The sequence below is a fragment of the Ischnura elegans genome, chromosome 1, assembly GCF_921293095.1.
Source record: "Ischnura elegans chromosome 1, ioIscEleg1.1, whole genome shotgun sequence".
In the NCBI taxonomy this organism is placed as follows: domain Eukaryota; kingdom Metazoa; phylum Arthropoda; class Insecta; order Odonata; family Coenagrionidae; genus Ischnura; species Ischnura elegans.
The window spans coordinates 82,430,338-82,454,659 of NC_060246.1; the positions used below are offsets into that span (position 1 = coordinate 82,430,338).

At 36.8% G+C, this 24,322-nt stretch overlaps 3 protein-coding genes across 7 annotated transcripts in view; 2 read left to right on the forward strand and 1 right to left on the reverse strand.

Moving 5' to 3' along the window:
- LOC124164614 (G2-specific protein kinase fin1) overlaps nt 1–16,547 on the forward strand; it is a 70,323-nt gene extending 53,776 nt beyond the window's left edge. For 3 of the 4 annotated variants that reach the window (XM_046542017.1, XM_046542014.1, XM_046542018.1), the window contains 10 exons: nt 26–236; nt 375–566; nt 680–838; nt 972–1,239; nt 3,758–3,984; nt 4,651–4,837; nt 8,441–8,704; nt 9,213–10,153; nt 12,198–12,531; nt 13,959–16,547. In XM_046542017.1, the coding sequence (XP_046397973.1) occupies nt 26–236; nt 375–566; nt 680–838; nt 972–1,239; nt 3,758–3,984; nt 4,651–4,837; nt 8,441–8,704; nt 9,213–10,153; nt 12,198–12,531; nt 13,959–14,081 (2,906 nt within the window). In that variant the 3' untranslated portion in view covers nt 14,082–16,547. The remainder of the gene's footprint in view (nt 1–25; nt 237–374; nt 567–679; nt 839–971; nt 1,240–3,757; nt 3,985–4,650; nt 4,838–8,440; nt 8,705–9,212; nt 10,154–12,197; nt 12,532–13,958) is intronic. The other variant, XM_046542016.1, reaches the window with a different exon arrangement.
- Nucleotides 15,759–18,691, reverse strand: LOC124164660 (armadillo repeat-containing protein 1-like). 2 transcript variants are annotated; one of them, XM_046542019.1, is made up of 6 exons: nt 18,364–18,691; nt 18,047–18,145; nt 17,798–17,964; nt 17,516–17,717; nt 17,253–17,444; nt 15,759–17,006 (listed from the first exon to the last, which is right to left on the reverse strand). In XM_046542019.1, the coding sequence occupies exons 1-6, from the start codon at nt 18,400–18,402 to the stop codon at nt 16,776–16,778; spliced, it is 930 nt and encodes a 309-aa protein (XP_046397975.1). In that variant the 5' UTR covers nt 18,403–18,691; the 3' UTR covers nt 15,759–16,775. The 2 variants fall into 2 exon arrangements, with proteins under 2 accessions (XP_046397975.1, XP_046397976.1); XM_046542020.1 differs by lacking the exon at nt 18,364–18,691 and adding an exon at nt 18,231–18,326.
- Nucleotides 18,692–20,066: 1,375 nt separating this feature from the next.
- LOC124164686 (ADP-ribosylation factor GTPase-activating protein 1) overlaps nt 20,067–24,322 on the forward strand; it is a 76,636-nt gene continuing 72,380 nt past the window's right edge. Inside the window, exons 1-5 of the mRNA XM_046542021.1 lie at nt 20,067–20,314; nt 20,397–20,564; nt 20,634–20,747; nt 21,985–22,268; nt 24,144–24,258. Of these exons, the coding sequence (XP_046397977.1) occupies nt 20,255–20,314; nt 20,397–20,564; nt 20,634–20,747; nt 21,985–22,268; nt 24,144–24,258 (741 nt within the window). The 5' untranslated portion in view covers nt 20,067–20,254. The remainder of the gene's footprint in view (nt 20,315–20,396; nt 20,565–20,633; nt 20,748–21,984; nt 22,269–24,143; nt 24,259–24,322) is intronic.

Consider the following 24,322-nt stretch of genomic DNA (forward strand, 5'->3'; position numbering starts at 1 on the left):
CATATATTCTCTCCTCAATTTTCAGTCTATAAAACAGGCTCTACCTTTTCAGATGACTGGGAAATCCCATTTGAAAATATCAGTGATCTGCAATGGCTGGGCTCTGGAGCCCAAGGTGCTGTGTTCAGTGGGAAGTTGAACAATGTTGTGGTCGCTGTGAAAAAAGTGAGGGAACAGAAGGAGACTGATATTAGGCATTTAAGAAAGCTGAATCATCCAAACATTGTGCAGTTCAAGTGAGTAAAGTCTTTTTTTTTTAGCTCTCTTGAATATATGTTATTCTTGTTTATTACTTGTGCCACTGAAAACGTATCATCCTTGAATTTTTACAAGTATTAAAAAAATATTAATTTCTGCTGATTTTACTTCCCCAGGGGCGTGTGCACTCAGGCTCCTTGCTACTGCATAATTATGGAATACTGTCCATATGGGCCATTGTATAATTTGCTGAAGGATGGGCAAGCCATTCCTCCTCACCGAATGGTCAGTTGGTCCAAACAAATTGCTTCTGGAATGAACTATCTTCATTCTCACAAAATAATTCACCGAGATCTCAAAAGTCCCAAGTAAGTTATTTTAGAGAAGTGCTTGGAGTGTGATGATCCTTCGTGGAGACCATTGGTTTACTTGAAGTTACCTAATTTGTGTCGTGCAATAATCCTTCTGGTTTTAATTTCAGTGTCTTGATTGGGAATGGTGAAGTAATCAAGATAAGCGATTTTGGTACCAGTCGAGAGTGGAATGAAATTAGTACAAAGATGAGTTTTGCTGGCACTGTAGCATGGATGGCTCCTGAAATCATTCGGAATGAGCCGTGCTCTGAGAAAGTGGATATATGGTAATTGAGCTGAAATTTTCTTCTGCTGTGTTTGTTGTCACCTTAATTTTGAAAAAAAAGGAGTGAAGATAGTTTATTAAGACCTAGAAGGAGGTTAATGAAGGGACTCGATCTATGTCATGGTGTTTTACAGGTCATATGGAGTGGTTCTGTGGGAGTTACTGACATGTGAAACGCCATACCGTGATGTCGACTCATCTGCGATCATTTGGGGCGTGGGCAGTAACTCCCTACATCTCCCTATACCATCAACTTGCCCTGAAGGATTTAGATTGCTGGTGAAGCAATGCTGGAGTGCCAAGCCTCGCAATCGACCATCGTTCAAGCATATTCTTATGCACTTAGACATTGCTGCTGTGGAGGTTTTGGGAACCACTCCAGAAGACTACTTTCGTACACAGGTAAGATTGACACGCAACTCGAGATGATATTGTTCGTATGAGGCATTTCCAGAAAGTAGCAGATAATGAGTCTTGTGTTTATTGCATTTTGCTGAAGTTCCTCGTTAAGATGGATGTTTATAGGTTATTTTAAGTCTCTTATAACTTCATGAATTCCATTTTTGAAAGTGTTTTTAAAAATTTATGCCAGCACATTTAAACCCTAACTGGGAGAATTCAATGCCCTGCAGTCCTTCCATGCAACTATCACTACCCACAAAATGTAATTTGTTTACCCTCATGTATAGGGGAATTGCGGAAGCCCTATGAAATTAATTAGGGTGAAAGACTCAGCTGAAGTAAATAGCCATTACAATGTGCATGTTTGCAATTTGCATTCCTCAACTTTGCATAATAAATTAGAAGAAGTTCAAGAGGAACGGGAGTCGGGGTGTTTTAGTTTCCATTATGGTCCAGTAGAGATCCATTCCAGCTGCTGTCTTCAGGTGCAATTGATTATGGGGAAAATGGTCTTGCTTCTTTCTATATGTAAGCGTTGGGTTTGTCCAACAGTTGAGTCAGGGTGAGAGAGTGAGACTCAGGGTGACTAAGTAGATGTAGGCTAGGTTGGAAAGATTATATGCGTAATAGTAGGTGTTCTCAAGAAAGTGGCATGGATGGGAAAACGGAGTGCGGCACTAGGAAAGACTGAACTAGCATGGTATCTGAAGAACATGGTCACACAAAAACATACATTTGGGGATCTACAAGGTGAAGTGTAGCTGTGGGCAATCCCATTAACAACAAATTAAAAAGTCCTTTATGTGCCAGCTACAAGAATCCTGGAAGGCAATGAAGAAGAAGCAGTTCTCTCTATCAGACTTATGGAACATGCTTGGTTTGAGACAGTGCAAGTGATTAACCTAATGTAGGGAAAATTTGTTGTCATGGAGAGCCAATCCCATCCCAATTTAATTATAATATGATTGAAATTGAAAAACACGTGTAGAGCTTCAATAGAGATGTTGGTTAAATTTTCTGCAGCATATTGAGACTTTTCTAACCTTCCTTGCATATGATTGGGTGGCATAACTCAAGGCCTGAGGTTTACTTGTATAATCGTAGCCAGTGTTTCCTCTAGTCATTTCAACCTGGAGATCATCATCATCACTGGTCAACAATCCTAGGATTGGTTTGACGCAGCTCTCCACTCACAATCAGTTCTCCTATCAGCTAATCTTTTCACACCTACGTATTTCTTCTCTTTCACATCTCTCTTTACTTGTTCCATATATTTTGCTCGAGGTCTTCCTTTTCCGTTCTTGCCTTCCACTTGTCCCTCGACGATTGTCTTCATCAGGCCATCATGTCTCAAGATGTGGCCTATAATGTTGTTCCGTCTTCTTGTTAAGGTTTTCATGAGGCTTCTCTTCTCTCCTACTCTTCTTAGGACTTCTTCGTTACTAACTCGGTCGTTCCATTTGATCATCATTCTTCTGTAGCACCATATTTCGAAGGCCTCTATCCTTGCTTTCTCCGCTGCGGTCATTGTCCATGCCTCACTTCCATATAGGAGCATACTCCAGATGTAGGCTCTTATAAATTGTTTCTTTACTTCCATATTTAAGTTTCCCGCTGTAAGCAGGTCTCTCTTTTGGTGGAATGCTCTCATAGCCTGGGCTATTCTGCTGATAATTTCTTTCTTGCTTCTCCCGTCACTAGTTATCTTGCTTCCCAAATAACAGAATTCGTCCACCTCTATCAGTTTTTGCCTCCCTATTTTAATGTTCGTCTTGACTTCTTCTCTTCTGCTGCATACTAAGATCTTGGTTTTCTTCGTGCTTATTTTCAGTTGATATCTACTCATTACCCTACCCATATTAACCAGAATATTTTTCAAATCCTTCTCTGTTTCTGCTATAACGGCTATGTCATCGGAAAATCTTAGCATGCTAATTTTTTCTCCATGGATATTCACTCCCAATTCCTTTTCTTTGATCAACCTGGAGATGGGTGCATGAATAGTCCCGTAAGTGCAGTCCGCCAAACTGAAACTAAAAGGAAGTGAATCTTTATGCATCTCTCGTATTTTAGAGAAAACTTTGCAAAAACTTAATGTAGAGAAGCAAATGGCTGACATATAACAGTCTTTGAAGTTAAACAGAAACCTGATGATCCCTCTTGACTTGGCAGCAATCAGACTTGTGGATTGGGAAAATAATTAACTCACTCAGGATTTCAAAATATATATTTGAAATCACTTTGTTATGACTAAGTATTGTATTGCCTATATGGCAGTAGGATGGGAGGCATAGGGAAAGATACATTGGTCGTTATAAAAGATGGAAATTTGTGGATAAATCATGCTGTGTATTGTATGCACTAGCTTTATAAGTTTTTGGTGTGTTTGTGAATCCTCCTCATTAGATTTTATCTTTTTCATATGCTCAAAATACATATGCTTCAGAGTTTATTGTATCATAGGAATGTTTTTGCATTTGTTATTTTATTTTTTGTGATGATGTCTTTTATTTTATAGGCCACATGGAAAGAGGAAATACGACAGCACATGCAAAAAATGAATTGTGAAGGAAGTCATGTTCCAAAGTTTGAAGAAGACTTAATTAATAAGAGGAAAGAAGAGCTTAAGCATGCCCAGGATATTAGAGAGCACTATGAAAGGAAATTGGAGAGGGCCAATGATTTGTACATGGAACTCAGTGCCGTTCTTTTGCAGTTGGAGCAAAGGGAAAGAGAACTCCTTAAGTATGCATATAGTATTTTTTTAGACATTATTGTTTAATATAAATCATTTTACTGATTATCTATCTGGTTAATACTTCAATCCATTGATGAATTTTTTAGAATGAATTATTCATCATGCTGCTAATAAATCTTTTTACTTATATAGATAGAATAGATAGTGAATTTCTTCTTTTGGAATTTAAACTACTGTTCTAATGTACAATCATATTGGGAGAGTGGTACTTTCCCTTTTTTCACCTTGTGGCTTGAATACTCTGATGGCATAAGAAACTGATCAAAAGGGTGTGAGCTTAAGAAAACTTTTGGTTTTTAATTCATGTGTGAGGGGCTCAACGTAGAAGAATTTTTTGCTGTGAATTTATTTTCTCATTCATGTACCTATCAGATTTAAATTTAATTTATTTTTGGATTTTGGAATTAATTGGAATTAACGGCTTTATTCCCTTATTCACTGTAATGGTCAGGCTTTCAAGAAATTATACCTCAGCAAATGATGCTATTGGTTTGCTTTGTTTTTAATTGTGTGTTTTGGAAATAAATATTTGGAAAGGAAACGAATTTCCTCTGCATTGGAAGTTACCATATATGTAGTAAATGCAGTTTGGTATTCATACTTGGGGTTTTGCTTAGGTTTCAGGTTAATTTTTTTCCTCTTTCTATTTTTAGGAGAGAGAAGCAAACCCATCTTCACAAACCATACAGGAAAAGGATTGTGCGGCCTCTTTTGAAAGCTCAAGAGAGGTTAAGCAGGAACAGAGCTCCTTTTCCTGTGGCTAGTAGTAATCATTCTTCCCCAACTTCACCTGAAAAGCAGACCACTAGCCCCGAATCTCCACAGAAATGGAATGTTTCTGTAAGTATAATCCTGAGAGTGCATAAAAAATGCATTAAAAAATTCATTGAATCATTATCTTATGCATGACATAAATATTTGTTTCTTTGCTTAGGAAATTTGTATTCCCTTCTGTCATAAATACTTGTTACAATAATCCTTTGAATTGATATGGGTGAGCTGTCTTTCATATCGTATGGTATTTAGTGGTAGATACAGGGCCAAATTCCATTGTACTGCAAGCTCTGAGAGAGGGTGTCGACATGCTTGTGCTGCTGACTGCACGTGAAGGCAATTTATATATTTCTAACAATATTTTCAATTAACGTTCAAATTTTTGATCTAACCTTAAAGCTCTCTGTTTTATCAGCTGCAATGGGATCGTTCACCATTTTTTTAAAGTGGTGGATTGTGATAGAGATGCATAAATAAATAGACTGATATTTTTCTGTGTTTTGATCTTTTGTGTACTGCTTGACCTATTCACTTCCGAAAATTGGCAGCCTTAACCCTCTCGCAGATATGTTGACAACGTCATGAACTTATGCCAAGCCCATCATTGCTTCTCCCTTACTCCTCATCATTGTGCATGGACCTGGCATGGTTCGTCGTTGTTCTCACTCTTGCATGTGATTTCTTGCTTCAATGAGCAATTCAGAGTTAATGAACTTGGGTGAAAAGTGGCCTCTCAGCTTCTGCATTTTTTATTTCAAATTTATTATAGAATGGCTGGGTTATAACAAAATATTTTGTCATAACTTATCTTTCTCTGCCATTCACAGAATTCTAGTAATGAATTGCAATTCTGGATCTGAAGGAGGCACTGCATTAGCCTACAGTTTTCTGTACCCAGACGGCACAGAACCCTCCGTATCTAATTCGTATGTACATAGTACCCATTGACTAAGGGGATACTATGCCGCTTCGTCGCTTTTCGTCAATGGATAATTTCCGTTCGCGGCCTGTCGACGAAGCGCGTACGCAGCATGTGAATGTCCGCTACTAAGCACGTACGATTGGATACGAAGCGCGCAGGAACACGGCACTCAGGCTAATCTCAATCGATTGGGTCGAAAATTAGATATATCGTAACTCGCACGATCGAAAAATGTATCGAACGCAACACCATCGATAGCTACCGACCGTAGCGAGAACCTTGATACGAATCATTATGAATTGTAAGTTCTCAATAGGTAAATAACACCATCTCATGAATTCTAATTACCATGAAAGACTCACGACCGACAAAGTTTTGTCGGTTGTGAGTTTTTCATGGTAATTATAATTCATGATATAGTATTATTTACCCATTGAGAACTTACAAAACTTACTCGGCCACTTAAATAACTCTGCGAAAAATGAGATTCTCATGGCTAATTCACGCACCCCCAGCATCCAGCATTGTTAAGTGGCTCGTACTTACTAGGAAACCTTGAGATGTTAATGAGAGTAAATTCTTATTAATTTTGACACTAAATAAGACATCACATAGCCCACGAGCATTAAAAAGCTTACCCTAAAGCCTGACGAAATAAAATTTTTAAATAAAAATTGCCGATGAAACAGGATTGCTGACACATCTGCTATTAGTATGATCGAATTCATCAAAATGCAAGCAAAAATTAACGTATAGTTCAGTCTCAGCTACTAAAACTTACCCATATCAGGCGCTAAAGTATTTGAAAAATTATTTGGGATGAGTAAAAGTCCCTAGGTCACTGCAGTAAATGTATCACCCTATTAAAAATATGAAAGTCCTGCCAAATCACCAGCATAAACACTTGTAAAATAAAACATGTTATCTCTTAGATCACACCTCCGATTTTATACTTACTTTGCATGAAGTCACCACCGCAAGAAATTTTAAAGAGGCAGGAAAGAAAAAACCCACAGAAATACAATACATATATTATGTATTTTCTATTGTCAACCACAATAATATTTCCAATTTTCTCTTCTATCCCACATCTAATTTAGCGAAACAATTACTCTTATTCTCTTTCGAATAGAAAATTATTTAAAAGAGGACTGGTCGATACATACAAACTATCGTCAATACTTTCTCCGATGAACGTCCACTATCACTGCACCAACTTGCACAAATCAAATCCACATCCACAAATATGTCACTTCTGCCACAATGTCTGTCTTCTTGGCGACAGGTAACAGTGAAGCAATGGTACCTTCCTCCAATCTGGGCACCTCCAATTCAGCAAGAATTTTCTCCTCGTCTTCTCGTCCAAGGCCACAGATTATTTTCTGATATCACAAGGTGCGATGTGAAGCTCACCCACCTAAAATTAATAAATAATAAAATACCATGTAACTTATTAGGTCAAATCATTTCCAATTTTTGGTATTTCTGCATGAGAAATCAAATTACTAGGCTCGTAAATATAGTAAATATTTTTATGCCTGATATTTTTATTGTTTTAAACTATAGCATAAGATAATTTGAAATGATGAAAGCCGACGTGTAATACACCATAGGGCAAGCTAAGAAGCAATATTCGAACCTATAAACTTGGCAGCTTATTCCTAGTTTCTCCTTTAACCACACGTTTACCGAATGAATTAATACAAAAAAGACAACTAAAATGCAAGAATTTTCAAAATAATTGCTGCTACAATATTTTGAATCACCATTTTTAGTACTATTGTACTTCAGTACTGAATAGTTCGGGATGTTGATGCATCAACATCCCGAAGCCACTTCTAACTTAAAATTACATCCAAATAATTACAGCGAGAAAGAGTACATACCTCACAGTTTTTCGTAGATGTGAAATGTTTTCTTCTTATCGCCCAAATGCACTTCTTCTTCAACTCAGGATCTTTTGAAAAGCTAAAAACTTGAACCATGTCCCGGAGTTTCCATTACATCCCGACAATACACACACGAAAGGCACTTTTAACAAAAATATCTCACAAACACGTTTCTGAAGCCCAGTGAATGAAATTAAAGAATAAGGGAAACTTCACCATTACCAGACACTCTATTTTTCACAAACTTAACCACAAAAATCCCTGAAATGTGGTGAGACGTAACGTAAACGATGCAATCTCCAACGCCTTGTGCTAGCTTGTGAAGACATGTGATCTTTCTAGGAGGATATGGCACGATGGCACCAGATGGCACCACCCGCGAAAGAAAATAGTCCCAGACCGAATACAGTTTTATCGATGAGATACAATTTTATCGATGCATATGAATTTGCCAGTCCTCTTGCATCTTTTTTCGTCATTAAAGGAAATAAAGAAACAAAACCTTCTAAGTAACTTCCTAAGCGCGATTTTTGTATCTTGATTGTCCACCCTCGTATTTAGGTACGAAAACTTCCTGTGCCGTCTGGGTATAAATAGTACAATATATTAACGTCATTATTTGTCGTTGTGTAGTGCTTTCTTGCTCGATTGTTCATTTGAACTATCAGGCCATTATGGAATTCCATTACTCTATCAATGCCTTTAATTATGGTAAAATATTTAATTTTCTTATGTGCATACGTAATGACAAACTACTGGCTTCATAACTGTTAGTAGTTACCTATTACATTTGTATTTATCAAATTTTACTCAAGTGTTTTTCTAAATGTTCTTACTAATGGGGAAAACTATTTTTAGGGTATCCCAAAGGCATCCTTGTACACTGAATTAAATGGATCCTCAAAGCCACAGTCTGTGGTTAAGGAGAAGGTGTCTGGAGGCATGAAAGCAACAGCTACAGCAGTTATTCCTGAGACCACCACTCCCCCAGTATGCACAAGAATGCGAAAATGTCACCATAGGCATAGAAATGGTAGTTCCAGCAGTAAAGCCAGTGATATGAATGGAGGAAATAGCCTTACTTTAAATATTACTGCTAGCCCCAGAGGTGATAGGAAAAAGGTATATACTTCACCATATCTGTATTGTTATGTCACATCAGTATGTATAGTTATTTTTAACCTTAAGTTTGAGATCTCTATGCTTATGTTCTTGTAACTATAGTTTTTTGATGTGATAAATGTATTTCAGCCTCTGTGGCATCAGTGTCAAAAGCCTCACTTGGTATTTCAATTAGGTTTGGTTTCAGTCCTGCATGAATCTTTGCTTGCTAACTGAGTGTGTGCCAGAATCTAGTATTTCCTGTAGATTGTAGATGACAGAGAACTTTTTGGATAAATTATTTGACTGGTGCGGGAATAGTGTCGATTACACCAAAATTTTACTTAATACCTGTATGTAGTAAGGATATTAAAACAAAGAAGCATCAATTAAAATACAGTGACACATGATTTAATTATGATTATGTACTTGGATTACATCTTGGAGTTTAGATTTTCTATCCTCTGTACTTGTTGTTTTTTTCCAATATTTCTTGATTGGAGAATAAGACTATCCCATTTTTTTTCAGGATGCTGCAATAGGACCATCTCTTACCGATGGAAAACCACGTGTGGATTGTGAGACGCAGACGGAAGCTATGGACATTAGTGAGACTGACACCAGTCCTGCTTCTAATTCAGCCTCAAGACTTTTTCACTTGAGCCTTGAGGGTGAGGACAATCAGGATGTGAATGTTCTGAGGTTGGAAGAGGGGAATGAGAAACTATCAGATAGCCCACAAACAAAAACACCTGGGTCAGAGAGCCTAAATGGAAATACTGTTCTCTCCCAAGACATTGAAGATGAGCCAGTCTATCATGAAGGTGAACTGGACTCTGATGTAGGGTGGAGGCCAAGAGAGGTTGAATTAAATTGTAACGACACCGATGAGGATAGAATGAACTTGCCTGCAGTGTATCAGCATCACCATCCTCCCTTGCGAATGTTGTCCCATCCTTCAGATGGGGCGACGAGTGATGACAATTTGGAGGTGCTTAATAGGAAGGTCAGTGAGATACTGAACGTGAATCGCAATCTGGCCCCCCACGTGGCGGAGATGGCTGTGACCAATGATAGGATAGATCGAGTGCTACCGTGTTCTTCTGTATCAAAGAAAAGATGCTTGCCGCAAGATGATGAGAATGGTGACTATGACATGTCTAGCAGTTGTGAAGTTGTTTTTCTCAAAAAGTTGGATGCTCCTGGTGTGAGTGAGGGTGTCAGTGGATCCAGATCAGGATCAAAGTGTCCTGAGAGGGTTAGTCAAGGATCTCGAAAACATAGACGCCATGAAGGTGATTTTCTCAAGTTGAAAGGAGGTCATGCTATAGTAGGCAGCTCTGAGGCTCTGGATTCGCAAGATTCAAGCAGAATTGGCTCCAGCCGGGAAGATCTGTGTGATGGCTTTGAAACATTGTCCGAGGAGGAAGGATCTGTTGGGAGTGAAAATTACACCATACGTCGCAGGAGGTAAGGATAGCTATCAATGGGTTTTTGTTAACTGTTATTTTCATTAATGCTGGAATTCCAATAGCTAAAATATTTTATGATAAAATATGCCATGCATTATTCCATTCACAGACACTTGCTCTATAATTTCAGTGTTTGTCAATTACAATTTCAGAACTCCCAGAAAGTCATTAATGAAGTATTCAAAGAAATACCTATGATGTCCATTATTTTCCTTTGCTTTTGTATCTCTTTGCATTTGGTTGCAGGACTTCACATAATATAATTGCATTATTAATTTCAAGCTTATTTTTATGTCTCAATAATTGGGTGTCATATGTTGCTATTGATCTATTTGTATTTACGTAATTACCCCGCTGAAATTTTATATCGTTTATGGCATAATAATGAGGAATGGCCTTGAAAATATGAAGCATATAATCAAGGTATTATTTTAAGGTTAAGGGTCATTAATGCAATGGGCTTGATTCAGTTACCCATTGCCTTTTGAACTTGATAGTGTAATTCAGCGTTAATATCCATAGGCTTACGTAGTTGGAAAGTTTAATTCTCATTTCATTCATGTTATCTCAAAGTACCAGGATTTTGGCTATGACATCACCACTGCTAATCCTCATTATTCGTAATTTGAATACATAATCTATTATAAAGGTGAATTAGGTCTGTACTTCATTTGTAAGCTCTCTACGTTTTGAATAGTGATTATGTGTACTAAAATAGCAAAGGATATTGAAAGATTTTATTTTGAGAGAATGAAATAAGCAGAGGCGAAAAAATCACCTTGAAAGTATATTGATGGGTGTAAGAAACTTCTTTTTGGCTGCTGTCAGTGATGGTCGTTTTTCAGTGATGACACTTTGAGTGGAAGGCAAAGGGAATTTTCTAATTTGGAGCAAAAAAAGAGCAACTTATTCATTCCTTTTTGCCAATTATATTCCTATGCTTTAAAAATTAATACATATTAATTATTATAGTAATATTTAGTCTGAATGTTTAATGCATGGAGGATTGAATTTACTATTCTTGATAGAATATAGTAACTCTCGTAATTACTAAGTTCACGGGACTGAAAATCTGGAGGTTTGTTGTAACGAAGTTCGTATGAACGTTTCTTTTAGGAATCATTGAAAGAATGAACATACTTTGTCAAAATTTCTTGTCTCTTCAATCTCCCACACTTATAATCTTCAGAGTCAAATTTATAATATATGCGATTGAATTATGCGCTAGTCCTCGATATATGAGGAAGATGTGTTCCGAGACCTTGCTCGTAAGTTGATAAGCCTATACTAGGCATCGTGGAAAGTGGTTATCCTGCAGGATGCAAAACTGCATCACAATCGTGCGTTAACTCACGATTGTGACGAACTGATCTAGCTTGTAACGTAGCCGGAGCCGAAAGAAATCGTTGTCCATGGGAAGAAAGAATGGGCGGATCGCTGAACAGTTCCCGACTTCACACACTCCACACCACACTCCACACTACCTCCACACCACGTCGTGTCGCATCAGCAAACTCCAAAGGCACCATTTCAAATTTCGGGCGCACTTGAATTTTTCGAAGGTTCGTGCCTCTGAAAGTTCATAAATCCAATGGGTGCAGAAAGAGAACTAATTTCAAGAAAAGTACATCCAATTTACTAGCGTTAATGAGTGGGTCACCATAATTCCACAGAAATGAAGAACTTAACGTAGATCAATGATGATAACATACCGTAGTTAATGTCCACCTAAATGCCGTTGCTTTTTCGCAGAACTTCGCAATAAAGTTCATTTTGTAACCGCCGGGACCGGGACTAAGGTTCTTAATTTCTTAATAACGTTTCTTTTACTATGGATTGGATAGGCCTTTTTGTCGGGACCAACGAATTGCTTCATAAAAACAAGAACTTCAAGATAACGTTGTTTGTATTAACGGGAGTCTACTGTATTTATAATATGTTGAAAATTACTCCATGGTAGATGATTACTATAACCTGTAAAGATAATCCAGTTTAATCAGCTATTTAAGTTATGTTTTCTTTTTAATTATTCTTTTTTTCAGCTTTGCTCGAAGGCCTATTGCTCCCTGTAAAAGTAGGCGTTCATGCCCTGCTGTGAGAGGGTGCAGTGTTGTTGCTGCATCCACTGTGCAATCGGAAGGCAATGCATCGGAAGAAGATGAGGAAAACACTTCAGAGTACAGCCATGCACCATCTAGTTTACGATCAACTCTTGAGAGTAATCCAGATATGTTGAGGCATATGGAAGCACAGGGATCAATCCCAAATGTTGAGGAGCAGAGCAGTCATCATTGGCAAAAATCCTTGAAGGGGGTGCGTGAAAGTGTACGGCATTCTCCAAAAAAGCACCACCATGCCAATCGCAGCAGTAAAGTTGTAAGTCAATTTTTTGTTCCTAACGTCGTGTTTTATGTGCTATCCATTGAATTTTATAAGTATGGCATTTTTTATCAATTTAAGAAAGACAGGATGTGAATTCATGTAACCCCTATCACTTTGAGTGCCACCAAGTGACACCTTCATTTTATTTTTACATTCAGAATGCATTCAAATATGATTGGTCCCATGATGAATAGTATTTTGAAAATAATATTGTTTTGTAAAAATTTCTCCTGGATTTGTTGTAATTGGAATTCATAATGCTGGAAGTACAATTTTACTTCGAATGGATTGTTCGTTGGCATGCAAAATTGTATCCCAGGTACAGCTTCTTTACCTAATGAAACAACAGTATCATTTTATGTGCAAAGCCTACTTTCAAGTTTGGTGAAATGCTGGACAAGCATGCTATAAGTTAGGTCAGGTTTCCATCGAAATAATGAACATCATAAAGGCTTGCAAAGGTTGGAGTAGTAACCAATATCTTCTCTTATGAGATTAAATACAATGCATGTGATGATTTTATGGTTTCCCAAGTCACTTCAACATGAATATTTTTCCCATGCTTATTCTAAAATTCTGAGGATGAATGCAGTATTTTTGTTAATAATGCATCCTTCAACATGATTTTTCTTTTTCAATTCTATTCAGCTTGTATATTACTATGAATAGACTAAAATTTATACTTCACTTGTTAATCCCTTGCACTGAAATGACAAGTCTAGCTCGTCATGAACTTCCAATGCCAAATCATGCAATGACGAGTGTAGCTCGTCATCGGCTTTTAATAATTTTAACACAATTTTAGTGCAAAAATATCCATATTTTGAAAGTTTAACAATGATAATGAAGAACTAATAGTTCATGAAATATGATGTATTCGAAGTAATCAAATGATATTATGCGAGTAGTCTCAAACACATTTTCTATCACGTTATTGTTGAGGAATTTAGTTTAAAGAATGTAATTATCCATCTAATGAATCTAGGTTTTACTACTAATTTTGGACTTGGATAATTTTGTTCTATGCTCTTTTATCAGTTGCTACCTTTGGTACTTGGAATGTGAAAGTATCTGATGGGCTGAAAATGTTCAACACCACAGATTATTGAAAAAATACTCTTTGCTGTCTGACCCAGTAGACTTCATCAATTCTTTCAATGAGATCTTCAATTCTCCTGCTCCTCTAAATGTGTTAACTCTCTTACACAGTTGGTCCATGATTTATAAGTGTTCATATGTCACCTATTCCTAACATTGCTTCATATGCATATGTTCCTTCTAATGCACATTTCTCAAATTTTCTGGTATAGCTGTTCCTCATTTTATTAGTTCATAGGATTTTTAGTTGAGAGGAAGAAGCATTAGTTCCTCTAACCATTTTATGAACTCATTTTGAAATACATATTTTCCGTATATTTCAGAGGCTTGGTGATTGTGGAGAAAATTCACAACAGACTTCAGGATCTGAGTCAGATGATGTTAGTAGTACTACAGTGGCCACTCAGCTCCCTCAATCTCCAAAATCTGAAACAGTGGTGTGGTAGCTGCCTAAAAAAATTGTAATTTGACAAGTAGGGCTGCTGAAAATTTTATTTTTTAATTTTCAAGCAATTTGTTCCTTTGAGTGATTTTATACAATGAGCTAAGGAACAACTAGAATAAATTACTCAATTATTATTTTTCCTATTTATGGTGTGGCATGATTGAATGCTAAAGTGTAATATATGTATAGCTTTAACTAATGTAAAGATTATTCATTAAGCTCCTGTAAATATGTATTCCACTGTCGACAATGGTACCTTTTTATAGCTATAATGTTAGCCTCCAGTTGTTTTGTAATCTCACACATCTGGATGATATCACCCTAAAGATTCCTTTACGATTTATACAATGTTCGAAATCATAACATTGCATTTTACTCTTGCAAGATAGCTGAAAACAATAATCTTGTTCAAAAAAATATTAATGATATTTTGCATTAATTATCTCAGGTAAGAGCATTTTTTAGAGGAATTATGGGCTGCATGTAGTCCTGTAAGTGGCCTGATTTAATTGGAAGATTAACCTTCCCACTGCAATGAATGTTATGAGTGTAAATATATACATATATTTATGTGAAAATGCATTGTGATAAGAGTGATGAAACAAATCAAGAATTTGTATGTATGTATGGTATTCAATTTAGCACATAAGCATTTATGAGCTCAAGTAGCATAAATAATTGAATAGTATGGATGACTTCTCTTTTTCATTGGTTCTACTGTCCCTTGTGGAAATCATCTTTTATTGTATACTTGATTACTTTGTCTCAGCACTTGCGGAACTCTCTCCAAAGACTGTTGTAATGCAATTGAAATTAACGTTGCATTTTTGCAATATTAATTACTGGATCACATATTTTTCTAGTTTTCATTTTCATAAATGTACTTCAAAGGAAGTTTAGGAATTTATAAAAGCATTAGTGTATTCTTTCTGGTTCCTAGGTTTTCTCTGTACGAAAATTGTGCAGGCAATAGAATTTTTTCCTTCTTGTGATTACAAACTTTAATATTTACCGATTAGGGTGTTTCTAAGCATGGTATGAGATCTTATGGAAATTGGTTGCTACTGATTCTTTTATGTGCAGGGTGAGTTAATTTGTATTGATAATTGGTGTCTACTTTGCAGTATGATTGTCAATGGAGCCTGCAGCTTCCATAAGGAATTTAAAAAAGCTTTCATATGGTCGTTGAACTTAAAAAGTATTAAAATGGACAGTTTATATTTTGAAGGAAATATTTTCTCAATTTCCAAATATTCCTAGGTACTTGTGCGAGTTTAATACTAAAAGTACATAAAGTGTTAAAAATCTGTAATGATTTTCTTGAGCTTGAGGAAATTCATTACTTTATATTGGCTATAAAATGTATCACTCAACAATAATTGGATATTTTATGAGTAATTGCCTTCATAATTCAATGCCTTAGATGTTATATATGTAGTCTTATGTACACTGAGCAAAATGAATTTTATAGTCATGTGAGGAAATATTTTTTAAATATACCTAAAACGTCTGCTACGTTACTCATTAATTTGTTTGCGAGTACATATGCAACTATTTTAGTTAAGTAGTTGCCAATACCACCCATTCCATTGGATTTACTAAAATAATTGGTCACAAGTTAAAGCTTGGCTGAAATAATTCCTCCAAACAATCAAATGAAATATTACACTTACAAGTCTTTAAAAGATATATACATTTATTGTGTCCAATAATCAATTTACAATTCCACAAAAATACATGCTTTCCATTGAGATGGTATTTTTCTGCGGACTTTTCTCTTTAGACATCACTTATAAAAACAACATATGGATGCAATATTTACTAATTCATATGCCTATGCTCATTACGTGAAAGCTAAGAAACAAATTATGCAATGCAGAGCTACCTTTGGATTTGATACATCACTAAGATTGTACAGACCATTATGTGAAAGATGACTAGTCAGTATTTCAATAATGTACTTGGTAATAAGAATTAAGGTGAAGATTTAGGATGGTTAATTTAATAGTTTAACTTTTAAGTGTGGGTTCTTTTGTAAGTACTCAAGGATGAGGTAGCATCATCAAGTCATAACATTTGTACCTGCCACACACTTGGAATTGTAGAATCATTAAATGTATGGTGCTAAGCTTATAATGAGCAAAATTAATGTTGTAAAAATATTAATAATTACATTCCATTTAACTTCTTGAGTACATGATATTGAATACACCATATGTTGGTGAATCATTCTGCACACATTAACCCACTCATAAGGGTATCCATAGTTGTATTTTCCATGTATGAGGTTCATAGGGAGAAAAAAAGGAGCATCATAGCCTGTCCATCACACCATAGTGTTGTTGTTCATTAATATTTTTTGTAGTATGTTTCAAAATTAGGAGTGAGTGACAAAAAAACTTGTGCATAAGCTATGTTTCAAGGATGTTCAAAATTGAGAAGTCAAATAAATGAATTATCTTTGTTACAAGTGTTGTACTGCGTTCTCCATTCTATAACACAAAATTTGAGCATGGGGGGGTAATGAACTTTTACATCTAAATCAGCAACAACCCTTGGGATTTTCTTGTTCACAAGAAAAGGGTTGGAGATTCTAAGCCAATTACTCCATTAAATGTGATATAATATCACAAAGTTCTAACAGTCAAGGCGAGTTATATACCCAGCATGGTCAGTTTGAAATATTCTGCAACCACTACCAGTAGAAGGATTGGTGCAGAAAGCTGGTAGCAGAATGGATCCAACCTGAAGCATTCTGCCGCAAGCTGCCAAGGAGAGAGATTGCATTATCTTTGATGGGTGTTTCTCCTTCTTCCTCAGGCAAATAATCAGGTAATGAAGGATCTGATTCAGAATTCTCCATGTCAGAGAAGGATGAGGCAACTTCTGTGGGACTAAGTTTTTTACTACCCATTGGGAGGAGAATCTGGAATAGGAGAGATTAAAATAAGCTCAAAGGCCAATAATATTTTTCAAAATACGCAAAACTTCTTAATTGAATATACTCTTCTTGCACATATTTAAAGTGAACAAGGTATACAACGATTTTATGAAGCATTAGGAGAATTGTAGAAATGGCTATCCAACCAAATGGTTCCCCAATAAAACAGCAATCATAGACTGCACAGTGACTCCTCAGCACCCATAACTGTTAACCAACACACTGACTTACCTCTTGCTTCAGCTTGTTTCTCGACACCAATTTAGCTTCCAGACACTCTGTATCTGTGATTGCTTTAGCCACAGTCTCAAGCTCCAAAAAGGGACGGGCCCGCAGTACACACCTCTGGTGTTCTATATCCACCATTAATGACACAACACCAGGTAATGATACAATGGCTCTTTCTAGACTAAGACGGGTTTCCTATAAATAAAGGTTAATTAATACCAGCAATGCCTTTCAATACAAAACAGCATATAGATGAACGCACTTACCGGAGAAAGCCCATGAATGTGGAGGGTAATGGTTTTTGCAGTCAGTTTCTGCGAGTTTTCTTTGCCGTCGTCGCTACGCTGAGCCCACCTACCACAACTCCTGCCATGAATAGGCGGAACAGTTTTCAGAGCAGCAGGATCGCTACTTTTAAGATTTTGATGAAGCTCTCTGGCGGTAGCAGCCAATTTATCGTTTGGGCATCTGATGCAAGAGATTGTGATAATTAGATATCTTAATGCGATCAGAGATCTATCCGAGGATATCATAAGGAAAATTCATACCTTTCTGCTAAACTGTCTAATGCTTCAAGAACTCCAAAAACAGACAATAAGGTGAAATGATTTGATTTGTCGTCGATTAACAATTTAAATGCCTCTAATGCTTCTTCCAAAACTTCTTCATTGGGATTATCCAATATATAAGCAAGGAATTGCAAACATGTTATGTCCTGAAAAGGAAGAAAATCATTGATAGCGTGAAATTAGACCGCATCAATCTTTAACAAAGATGTCATTAAACAAATTTACAACCTTCACAACCGCTGACTGAGTTACAGGATTGGCCGCTAATGATTTATATTTTCGAACAGTGTTTAATATGTTTTCCGTGTTTTTATCCATTTGAAGGAGCTGGAAAAAAGAATATTGTCATCAAAAGTACTCAAATTCGACCGAAAAGTACACTGAAGAACTACAATAATTCATGTTGTCCCACTTTTAATATTAGTTTTCATCACGACTGCACAGTAAACAAATTAGGTAAGTGATACAACGTTGATCAGCAACCATTGAAACATAGGCCTATTGAGTACGTCAAAACAATTTCATTTTCAATAAATCAAATTCACCTTTGGACCTAATTCTTTAACGAAGATTTTTGGTAACATCTAAGAGTGATGGGTCGTTTGATGAATGAATTTGGTGTGATTGGTCAAAGCGACGATGTTGTTAAGCACACGAGCCAACAAAACATTTGTCATGACTATAATAAAACTGAGAGAATGTCCTCGAGTTATACTTCACCACGACCAATAAGTGTAGAAAGGAACATAACGAAGACACACAAGAGCAAGTTTTCGGTTTAATATATAATTTCTGGCAGCGCTTCACGGTTTTCGCACTTCAATACTTGATGAAGCATGGGATTTAACATAACCACGCCAGATGTCATTACCGTCCCACATGAGAGCTTCTGCAGATTTTGTCACGTCATTTGTTTTGATGGAATTGTAGCATACGAGGATTCTCTATATGTCGTTGAAATTCCTGTCACTCCGTGCGCTCTCTGATCAGTTTTCACAATTCGCCACTCGCGCCGCTGCTACGTCACCGTAGCTCCTTTCGCGACGAAATTCACGGCTGTAATACGTAAAGATCCAATAAATCATATCAATTCTACATTGAACCCATGAAAGGCATTTTTCATCAAAAATGGAAAAAAATGAGTAAGATGGCCTCAATGAATAAGAAATACTTTATTTTAATAAATCCTCTACACCCGGTACTCAGCAACAACGCGGCCCTATTATGAAATCCGAATAAAACATGAACGGCTCTTACCAGTGGCGCAGCGAGGAGGGGCTTTGGGAGATAAACCTCCCCCCCGCCCCAGAGCTCAGAGAAATATATCTCTGAGCTCATATGTTTAAGTTTAATCCATTTTACGTAATTGGGTTGATATTACTGATAGAATATGTATGGGTGAATAAAATATCTCTCAAAAAGCCGTAAATCTCACCATTTTCAACCATTTATCTTTAAAATTCCGCAATTTATTAATCTCGCACCTACCGATTATCCTGGTGGGTATGCCATAATCCCCCACACACCCGATGTTAGTTGCACCAGGGCCGGCCTTAGGGCGGGGCGACCGCCCCGGGCCCCGCGCTTTGGGGGGCCCCGCGTTCGTGAAAAAAATGAAAATATACGATAGTTATGAATCAAGGTATCATAACTGAAGGTTCTCCCCTAGCCCCGCATCTGCTAGGGCCGGTCCTGAGTTGCACCCAAGGTTCTTAGACTGTACTTACTCTAAGAACCATGAGTTGCACCTAAACTGCCTGCCCCCCCCCCCCCTGCCTTAATTTCTAGCTGCGCCCCTGGCTCTTACCGCATAACGGAAAAAAACTCAAGAGGGGGAGCGCAAAAGAAATCTTGAGCTACTTTTACTTTTGTCGTAATTACAAATAATTAAGTCACATCGAAAGTTTAACAAATGTTTATTTTAACTGATTGTACGCATATATAATACAATGCCATCACATGGCATAAAAAAGTTATTATTGTGGTTCTGCAATATTAGGCAATGCGGACGGGCCCGAAAGGGGGGGGAGGGGGGCGCGCCCCCCATATGTATCCGCCGCTGTCTTACCGGGGAAATCACAGCAAAAAAACGATCTTAAGACGGTGATCGCGAGACCACTTTCACTACGTGGAAGTCCCACTGAACCAGATATTCTTGAGCGCCGCTATGCGGCCAATGTTGGCGATCGAATAAACTGAGCGCGAAACCGCGACAGAAAAACTACCATGTTCTTGAACCTCTTTTAATGGAGTCCCCTTGTAAGTTAGTGACGTCTACTGCTCCAATGATTTGTTTCCTCATTGTATTGCTACGTGTACCGTATCTCTGTTGATAATTTATATTTTATGTCAGTTACAGTGTTTTAAGCTATCTTTTTTATTGGGTTGGCCTCGCTTGCATTTTCCGTTTAATCTGAGATTTAAAGATCAGGTACAATGGCCAGTCCGAGAACCCGTCGTGTTTTGCAAGACTTAAGAATTGTTGACGAGAACAAGGTAAAAAATAAGCAATGGTACGTACCACAAAATCATTTTTGTTCCATTTATAGTCTTCATAATGGGTGGCATTTATTTTCAGAAATGCTTTGAATGTGGGGCCCATAATCCGCAATGGGTGTCCGTTTCATATGGTATTTGGATATGTTTAGAATGCTCAGGAAAGCACCGGGGACTTGGAGTGCATTTGTCATTCGTCCGGTCGGTCACTATGGATAAATGGAAGGATATTGAACTGGAAAAAATGAAGGTAAGCCGCGTCTGTTTCTTGGTATTTTTTTCTGATAGTTGATATACTGAGGGTGGTTGTTTATTTCAGGTCGGAGGCAATAGAAATGCTAGAGAATTTTTGGAGTCTCAACCAGATTGGGATTCTGACATGAGCATTCAGCAGAAGTACAACACGAAAGCTGCAGCCCTTTACAGGGATAAGGTAATGCTTCCAGTTTGGTCTTAACGGTGGGTATAGGATATTCTCTTTTCCCTAAGTATAATGGCCTTTTGTGTACTTTAAATTTCACGGTTCTCATATTTACTTTCCAGTTCGTTGTTCTTTGGATTAGGTTGGTTAAATATTCTCCTGTGATCATCTTCTAGGTCGTGTCGAATGACTTATAGAATAGACACATAAAAGTAGATCCTTGCTCCACATCATATTCTGATGATTTTTCTTGTAAATATAGTAGCTGCTAAAAGGGTTGTTGATGTAAAAACCTGAAGATTAGTGTACTACCTTTTAAGTGGTACTCCTTCGAGTACCCTTAGTAATCAAAGACTTAAATAAGGCTTAAATGCTCATTCTACGATGTCCTTCAGAAATGATTATTGGGAAGTCCAAGAAAAGGATTGCTACCCTTAGAGGCCCCAACCGCCTTTCTCCTCATGTTTTATTTTATTATTTGTATTCATTTTCGGATAAGTGCTCTTGTGCGTGTTTTAATGGGAAAGACATTTAAGTGAATTAATTGTAATGAGGGGTTACAACCTATCATAATTAATCATTGTGGCCAAGTTTATGGTTTACTTTTTCCTCACCCTTCTTGAGGTACAAAACAATAAGAAAGATGGATTTGATGCAGAAAATATGTATGCTAAGTTAAATGTCCTAAATTTTGGGCTATTTCTGTTAAAGTTGTAAGAGTATTCCTTGATCTTACGAGTGATGCAGCTTCAGTAATGTAATAAAGGGGTAAAGAACCATATGGTTTATTGTATCAGTTCATATTCATCTGGAGGCAGGGAAAAGAAATTAATTTCTCTTTATCCATTTGCCTTCCAAGAGCAGTTGAAAAGATTATACATAGTACTGGAGCTGATAAAATTTTTCATCCATATAATATGGACTTAAGTAAACCAAATTTCTGTTCCTATATAAAAGAGAAGTTATTTTTTTGTGATTTTATTTGGTTTATATCCTATATATTTTGAATTAATTTTGTTTTTTTTTCTGTCCTTTATAATCACTGGAAATCGATTGTTAAATTTTCCCATATGTGCATTGTGAATAAATTGAAAGATGAAGTTGCTCCTATCAAAATGTGAAGGGGAAATAGTTGGACATATTTAGTTTACGATTCCATTCTTTTTTTACCATGCAAAATTTTCGCTGATTTGGTAAACAAGTGTTATATTTCAGAGTAATAGTCAAATGTCATTTTTTTCTCTTACAGATATCTACCCTGGCTCAAGGGAAAACCTGGAATATAAATACTTCTCCTGCTCAAAACCATATAAGCAGCTCTATAACTTATAGTAGTTCACAATATAATAATTCGTCCCAAAGAAATAGTAATTCAAATTATAAAAGTGATTCATATTTAGGAAAATTAGATGATAATAGTGGTGGCTACCAATCAGGTGGTGGATATCAGTCTTTAGAATCTATTCCTGCAGTTAATGACCAAAGGGATGCCTTCTTTGCTCGGAAGCAGACAGAAAATGCCATGAAGCCTGAGTGAGTACCTTTATTTTTTAACCATCTGAGGTGTGAGAATTCGTACCTTGTATGGATTTTGTGTGTCACTGGTGCATTATTAAGTTCCTCCTATACTTTCTTCCTCCCTTGGTGGAGTAAGTCAGGTAAAGTCTACACTTGACAATCTGAAGGTCACAGGATTGATTCCCATGTGAGGACGAAATTCCCATTCAGGGCTTTGGTGTTAATGGGAATCTGTTCTTTGAGATCTCAGATGTAGGACACCCATTGAGGCAATTTTTAGGGATGTTGAATATGAATAACCCTATTACTGCCACCAGGCTGATATATCGGCCCTCGCAGGTTGAGCGAAAACTGCCAGGGGCTGATTTATCGGCCCGAATTATTTCACTTTGTTTTCGTGATTGTGGCCTTTTCAACAGCTGTAATTTAAGTAAATACCCATAATCTATCTATGGTCATAAGATATAAATGTATCTTAAGTATTGGGAAAAAATCTAGATGCATGAAATAAATTAAGTAGACGAAAAATTTTAAATCTGAAATGTTGCGAAATCTGCAAAATAGCCTTGGCAGTCTTCGCACATCCCTCCCAAAATGGGCTGGCAGTAAAAGCGTTAATATGTGTATATCTGATACAGTTGCTGTTTTTTGGATAGCAGTATACTCAAAGAGTCACTAGGAAGTTGTGTGGATGAGGCCAAATTGTGTTGCTCTCTTAGGAGCTTAGGGTATGGGAGTCAGTGAAAAGTCTCAGAAAGGTAGCCACTAAGAGGTAGTGTCATCAGACCTGATAGTATTACTCTTTTGTTGTGAGATGATAATGTTGATATATGTTTCACATGAATGAAACCCATTATTCCACTTGGATGAACTGAATTGATACTCTTGCCACTCAACCTGCCGGACCACCTTAATCCTAATGGTAGTCTCCTTCTAAAGTCGAAAGTTAACTCCATTGGCACATAGATAGCTCGATTGAGTAATCTGGGTGAAAGTGTATCCGCCTTTAAAAAATAAAGTATTTTTTTATATTTATAATCATATCGATGGCTAAGTTCTAACAACAGGTATCTCAAAAATAGCAACTTGTAAGGAGAGAAAAATGAACGATTTATATTTTTAATTGTAGGTATGCTGAAATTAAAACAAAAAATTCATAAAACTGAAAAAGAAGCATACATATGCAAACAAAGAATTGTTGTTGCTTGAATTTTATTTTTTAAATGTCATTACACTTTGTTTAAGATACCCGTCTCAAAGCGGACAAATTTTGAGGTACGTGTTGTTAGAACTTAGCCATCAATATGCTTACGAGTGTTGTGCTTAGTTGGTTACAAACAATGTGTTTGAATTAGTTTAAAAAATTTGGCTGTTGCTAAGCCTATAAAGCACCCTGAAGGCTACGTGCCTTTATGATATGCCACATAAATACTGGTCATTAGATATACGCACCATTAAAATTTTACTGTGCACAGATCTATAGTGTCAACTTTCTTGTATTTTATTTTGTGCATATCAATACTTTTTGAAATTTTTTTTTGTCAGACAACTTAGACAAACAAAAGCTGCTGTGTTAATATTGCTCAGCTATTCTACCGCAATCCAATGCATATAATTGCTGTAATGGATATTAATTAAGAGTATTAATTATTATATTCACTTTGTGAGGGAATTTTTATGGGCTTGTATCAGCATTTTAACTATAGAAAACTAGTTAATGCTTGCAGTAAGCTTGAATAAAATGCACAGAACACTTAGTCTTTTTTGTTAAGAGGAAGTCAGGTGCAAACTTGTAGGTATTTTAAAATTATAGTTGCCTAAGTAAAGCTGAATATATTAGAAAGTGGAAATAAATGTATTATTTAATTATCATTTTCATTTGTTATGCAGAGACTTGCCGCCATCCCAGGGAGGACGTTATTCTGGTTTTGGATACACAATGGAGCCACCCCCTCGTAGTTCCTCTCAAGAGTTCTTTGATAGTGCTGTGTCTTCTCTAGCAAGTGTAAGTCAAATAATATTGAGTAGATTCTACACCAGTTTGACTTTTTCATGAATTCATTACAAAT